Below are 6,614 nucleotides of genomic sequence, written 5' to 3'. Positions count from 1 at the left end.
AGGTAGGTTTCCATTGCTCACAATTGGTTCTGTCCATCATGGAAAATTTCCCAGTTTTAAAAACTAGATTTTTTTTTTTTTTAAGATTTATTTATTATGTATACAGCATTCTGCCTGAATGTATGCCTGCAGGCCAGAAGAGGGCACCAAATTTCATCATAGATGGTTGTGAGCCATCATGTGGTTGGGAATTGAACTCAGGACTTCTGGAAGAGCAGTCAGTGCTCTTAACCTCTGAGCCATCTCTCCAGCCCTAAAAACTAGATTCTGGGAAAAGCTGGCACTAAGTATTTCTTATGCTCATGAATCCAACACAGCTCATTAATCCCTTCTGGTTTTTGCATTTCCTGCTCCCTCTGCCTGGGACCCTTCCTGTTTCCTCGATACAGTCAAGAGTCATCTTCTTGTACAGTTTTGTATTTCATTATTTTATGTATATAGGTGTTTTGCCTGCATGTGTGTCTGTAGACCACGTGTGTGCAGTGCCTGGAGAGGACAGAACTAGAAGTTACACAAGTGTATACATAATTAAAAAATAAATCTTTTTTTTTAAAGAAAGTAAGTTTCCATGGTGCTACCAGTCAAGTTAACTTTCCTATCCAAGTTTCTCAGTCCATTTAGGTCTTCTAGGTAATTGACCCTTCTGAAGACAGAACATGGCTCTAGGAGGTATTGACATGTATTGGATGCTGTGGGGGAAGAGTTCAAGGAAATAATGCTTTGCTCTGATTGGAGACTTTATTTATTTATTTATTTTGGTTTTTCTTTTTTTTTTATTTATTTATTGAAGATTCCTGCCTCTTCCCCGCCACCGCCTCCCATTTCCCTCCCCCTCCCCCAATCAAGTCCCCCTCCCTCATCAGCCCAAAGAGCAATCAGGGTTCCCTGCCCTGTGGGAAGTCCAAGGACCACCCACCTCCATCCAGGTCTAGTAAGGTGAGCATCCAAACTGCCTAGGCTCCCACAAAGCCAGTACGTGCAGTAGGATCAAAAACCCATTGCCATTGTTCTTGAGTTCTCAGTAGTCCTCATTGTCCGCTATATTCAGCGAGTCCGGTTTTATCCCAGGCTTTTTCAGACCCGGGCCAGCTGGCCTTGGTGAGTTCCTGATAGAACATCCCCATTGTCTCAGTGTGTGGGTGCACCCCTTGCGGTCCTGAGTTCCTTGCTCATGCTCTCTCTCCTTCTGCTCCTGATTTGGACCTTGAGATTTCTGTCCGGTGCTCCAATGTGGGTCTCTGTCTCTGTCTCCTTTCATCGCCTGATGAAGGTTAATATTCAGGAGGATGCCTATATGTTTTTCTTTGGGTTCATCTTCTTATTTAGCTTCTCTAGGATCACGAATTATAGGCTCAATGTCCTTTATTTATGGCTAGAAACCAAATATGAGTGCGTACATCCCATGTTCCTCTTTTTGGGTCTGGCTTACCTCACTCAGGATAGTGTTTTCTATTTCCATCCATTTGTATGCAAAATTCAAGAAGTCATTGTTTTTTACTGCTGAGTAGTACTCTAATATGTATATATTCCATACTTTCTTCATCCATTCTTCCATTGAAGGGCATCTCGGTTGTTTCCAGGTTCTGGCTGAAAGACTTTGAGGCACCTTAGCACTACTGCACCCCCCTTCCTGGGAACCAGGACCCTGGTAACCAACCACGCGTGCATGGGAGCTTTGAGTACTTTCCATCCCCATTGTAGTCTTTCTTCAATAGACCCGAACCCTGGAACTGGGGTGAGACGACCTGCGGGTGTTCCTCCTTGTAACCGCCATAACATTGATCAAGTAGAGTTAGCTGACCATTGTATGAACTAGTCAAAATAGTTGACAAATGATTTTTGGACTTTCCCTTTGATTCTATACTACCCCCTCCCTGATTTTGTATTTTTTTTTCCTTTAAAAGAGCTTGTAATAGACAAAGCAGGCATCCTTCTCCTCTCGAGGCTGAGGGACCTCTGCCATGGCAGAATAAAAATTCCTCTTGCTATTGCATCAACCGTGCTGTGAGTGTCTCTTGGGGCAACCTCCTCCTTGGTGGGGCTTTAGGGCCCAACATTTGGTGCGTTGGCCGGGAAGTGCTGGTCGCCCTCAGACCCATTCCTGACCCGGTTGGAGGTAAGAGCGCGCTCGTCTGAATGTTTTATGTTTGTCTATTTCTGTTATTGTGCCTTATGTTTATGACCATCAGAAATTTGGAGGAACATTGTACCTGCACAGGGCTAGTATTTGAAAGGGACCAGGCAGTGGGACAGACGTGTACGGGAACACTCCCTGGCCCAGCCATGGAGGACGCTTCACAGGCAATTTATGAAACTAGGAGGGACCAGGTCATCTTAGTTTCTAGGGAGTGTGGCTCTTATCGCCCACTCTCTTCCAGGTTTGTAATATCAGTTTTACATCAGTCTGTTGCCCTGCGGCTCTCGGTCTTGAGCCTGTGTCTGTCATTTTGTATTGTTGTTTTTGTCTTTGTGTTCGTTTTTGAGTTGGAATCTAGTGCAATGGGACAACAAATAACTACCCCCTTAACTTTGACTTTAGACCACTGGAAAGAGATTGAGGACAGAGCTCGCAACCAGTCTATGGTAATCCGAAAGAAACGCTGGCAAGCGTTCTGTTCTGTGGAGTGGCCCACTTTCGTAGTGGGCTGGCCACAGGACGGAACATTTAACCTGAATACTATTTTGCAGGTTAAGACGAGAGTCTTTCAGCCTGGCCAGCAGGGCTGTCCTGATCAAGTTCCTTACATCGTAACTTGGGAGAGCTTGTCCAGAGACCCTCTGCTCTGGGTCAAACCATTTGTCCCGTCTACGGGAGCCGGAAACCCAGTACTGGCTCCCTGGCCCTCCACCACCCCTTTGACTACGAGGACGGCAGCAACCCCAACTGCCCCTCCCCTGGACCCGTTGTCCTCTCTCTTCCCAGTGCAGGAGCGACCGACCGAAACAGAAGTCCCAGACCCAGACACCACCAATCCTCACTGACAACCAGTCCGACCTCCTGCTTTTTGACCCTCCTCCTCCCTATCCCCAGCCTCTTCTGCCCCAGGCCGAGGCAGCCCCCCCTCGCTGCTCCTGTTCCCGAGGTGCCTGCTGAACCTGATATAGATCCTGACAGGCCCCATAGCCCTGACACGACTGATACTGCTGGGGGGGGGGCGGGGAAAGGGGGGGCTAGTTCACAGTCCACAGGCCGGCTGCGTCTCCACCGCGGGACATCTGCAAAGGAAAGGTGGACTTCCCAAGCACTCCCCCTCCGCACAACGGCTGACCAATTTCAATACTGGCCCTCTTCAGCCTCTGATCTTTATAATTGGAAATTTCATAACCCTTCCTTTTCCCAGGACCCCGAGGCCCTTACAGAATCTGTTCTGATTACTCACCAGCCCACTTGGGATGATTGCCAACAGCTTTTGCAGATACTCCTCACTACAGAGGAAAAACAGCGCGTTTTCCTTGAAGCTCGGAAAAATGTCCTAGGAGCTGACGGAAGGCCAACCCAGTTGCCAAATGAGATAGAGGATGCCTTCCCTTTGACCCGACCCAATTGGGACTTCAATACTCCAGCTGGTAGGGAGCGACTTTGTCTCTACCGCCAAATTCTGTTAGCGGGTCTCCCAGGAGCCGGCAGACGGCCCACTAATTTGGCTAAGGTAAGAGCAATAATACAGAGGCCTGAGGAAACACCTGCAGGATTTTTAGAAAGGCTATTGGAGGGGTACACAATGTACACCCCTTTTGATCCCATGGCAGCGGATCGCCAGGCTGATATAATAACGTCTTTTATAAGCCAGTCAGCACCTGACATTCGTAGCAAGCTGCAGAGGATGGAGGGACTGCAGGGTTACTCCCTCCAAGATTTAGTAAAGAAGGCAGAGAGAATTTTTAACAAAAGAGAGACACCAGAGGAAAAGGAAGAAAGAAGGCGCAAGGAACAGGAAGAGAGAGAGGACAAGGGAGATAAAAGGCATAGTCGTGAGTTAAGTAAGATCTTGGCCACAACAGTATGCAGTGTAGAGCAACCTAAGAAGCGCCAGGACAAAGATAGGGGAGATAAAAGGCGGCCATGAGTGGACCGAGATCAGTGTGCCTATTGCAAAGAGAGAGGACATTGGATCAAGGACTGCCCAAAACGTCCAGCTGAACCCAAGAAAAAGCCAGTTCCTGTCCTAGCCCTGGAAGACAGTGATTAGGACGGCCAGGGCTCAGAACCCCCCCCCCCAGCCCCGGGTAACCCTTCTAGTGGGGGGCACCCTACCACCTTTTTGGTAGACACCGGAGCCCAGCATTCGGTCCTCACCCAAGCAAATGGACCTTTGAGCTCAAAAACCTCTTGGGTTTAGGGGACCACCGGGGGAAAGATAGACCACAGAAAGAAAAGTTAATTTAAACACTGGTCAGGTGACTCATTCCTTCCTCATGGTGCCAGAATGCCCCTACCCACTGCTGGGCACAGACCTCCTGTCCAAAGTTGGGGCACAAATTCACTTCTCAGAAAATGGGGCCTCAGTCACTGACAATACCGGCCAGGCTCTTCAAATTCTAACTTTAAGATTAGAGGACGAACATAGACTGTTTGAACTGCCTCCTCCCTCGGAGCTGCCCATTGAGGACGAATGGCTCCATGATTTCCCCCAGGCCTGGGCGGAAACCGCAGGTATGGGGCTGGCAAGCAATCAGCCTCCTCTGATAATAGAGCTAAAACCATCAGCCACTCCAGTTTCCATAAGATAATACCCCATGAGCCGCGAGGCCCGAGAAGGAATCAGGCCCCATGTTCAGAGACTTTTAACACTGGGCATCTTAAAGGCCTGCCATTCCCCCTGGAACACACCTCTTCTCCCAGTGAAGAAGCCAGGCACAGGGGACTACAGACCAGTCCAAGATTTAAGGGAACTTAATCGCCACACTCTAGACATTCATCCTACGGTGCCCAATCCTTATAATCTCTTAAGTACCCTGCCTCCAACCCATGTATGGTACTCAGTACTTGATTTAAAAGATGCTTTTTTCTGTCTGAGACTTAGCCCTCAGAGCCAGCCATTGTTTGCCTTTGAATGGAAAGATCCCGATTCAGGAGTTTCTGGGCAGCTCACCTGGACGAGACTACCCCAGGTATTCAAGAATTCTCCAACTCTATTCGATGAGGCCCTACACCAGGATCTGGCCAGTTTTCGCACCACCAGTTCAGAGGTAATCTTACTCCAATATGTAGATGACCTCCTGCTGGCCGCAGATACTGAGCAGAAATGCCTACTCACCAGATTAGATGAATTGGGCTACAGGGCATCTGCTAAAAAGGCACAGATCTGCAAGAAGCAAGTAGCCTACCTGGGGTACCCCTTGGAGGGTGGACAGAGATGATTAACAGACAGTCAGAAGCAGGCCGTGGCACAAATTCCCCCTCCCAAAGGGGCACGAGAGGTCCAAGAGTTTCTGGGAACTGCAGGTTTCTGTACGTTATGGATACTGGGTTTCGCTGAAATGGCCGCCCCACTGTATCCGCTTACCAAAGCCAACATCCCTTTCTCCTGGGGAGAGGACCAACAACGGGCTTTCGATAAAATAAAAAGGGTCCTCCTTTCGGACCCTGCTTTGAGTCTCCCTTATGTTACCAAACCATTCACCTTATACGTAGATGAGAACAAGGGGGTAGCAAAAGGGGTGCTGACTCAGAAACTGGGACCCTGGAAAAAGCCAGTGGCCTACATCTCCAAAAAGATAGACAATGTGGTGACAGGATGGCCCCCTTGCCTCCGTATGGTAGCAGCTGTAGCTACCCTGGTCAAAGATGCAGATAAATTGACTCTGGGCCAACCGCTGACTATAATAGCATCTCATGCTTTAGAGACTGTAATTCGTCAACCCCCTCATAGATGGCTCTCGAATGCCCGCATAACCCACTACCAGTCGCTATTGCTCAACCCTGAACATATCACATTTGGAAATGCGACGTTGCTGAACCCCGCCACCTTGCTCCCCAATTCGGAACCCACTGTTTGGGTACCTCATGACTGTCACCCGATATTGGCAGAATACCACGGGACCAGGGAGGATTTGACTGATTGCTGGCTTCCTGATGCAGATTATACCTGGTTCACAGACGGCAGCAGCTTCTTCAAAGAAGGTGAGCGAAAGGTGGGGGCGGCGGTGGTGGATGGACAAAATACCATATGGGCACAGACATTGCCCCCAGGAACCTCTGCCCAGAAGACAGAATTAATAGCCCTGACTAAGGCTTTAGAGCTAGCAAAAGAACAAAAAGTAAACATATATACAGAGAGCCGTTATGCATTTGCAACGGCCCACGTCCATTGGGAAATTTATAGAAGAATAGGACTGCTAATTTCTGCTGGAAAAGAAATTAAAAATAAGACTGAAATCCTGGGACTATTAAAGGCCCTCTTCCTACCCAAGAAGGTGAGCATTATTCATTGCCCAGGACATCAGGAGGGCGATGATCCTATTGCCAAAGGAAACCAGATGGCAGATGAGATGGCTAAAAAGGCCGCACTTAACTCAGAAATATTATCCTTGGCAGAGGCACCCCCCACACACAGAAGATCATTTCCAATATTCAGCCCAGGATTTAGAGGCTATTCAGAAACTTAATGCAG

The 6,614-nt window shown here is 48.5% G+C and overlaps 1 protein-coding gene across 1 annotated transcript; it reads left to right on the top strand.

Annotated features, from left to right (window-relative positions):
- Window positions 1–2,499: 2,499 nt before the first annotated feature.
- Window positions 2,500–5,361, top strand: LOC121437606. Its single transcript, XM_041637482.1, is given in 4 exon segments — window positions 2,500–2,583; window positions 2,924–3,083; window positions 3,433–3,650; window positions 4,363–5,361. Coding segments are annotated over 4 exon segments (1,461 nt in total).
- The last annotated feature ends 1,253 nt before the right edge of the window (window positions 5,362–6,614 follow it).

Source organism: Microtus oregoni, unplaced genomic scaffold, assembly GCF_018167655.1.
Source record: "Microtus oregoni isolate MIOR12 unplaced genomic scaffold, Mior012 000053F_ref0000044, whole genome shotgun sequence".
NCBI lineage: Eukaryota > Metazoa > Chordata > Mammalia > Rodentia > Cricetidae > Microtus > Microtus oregoni.
This window is presented reverse-complemented; position numbering and strand designations above follow the sequence as displayed.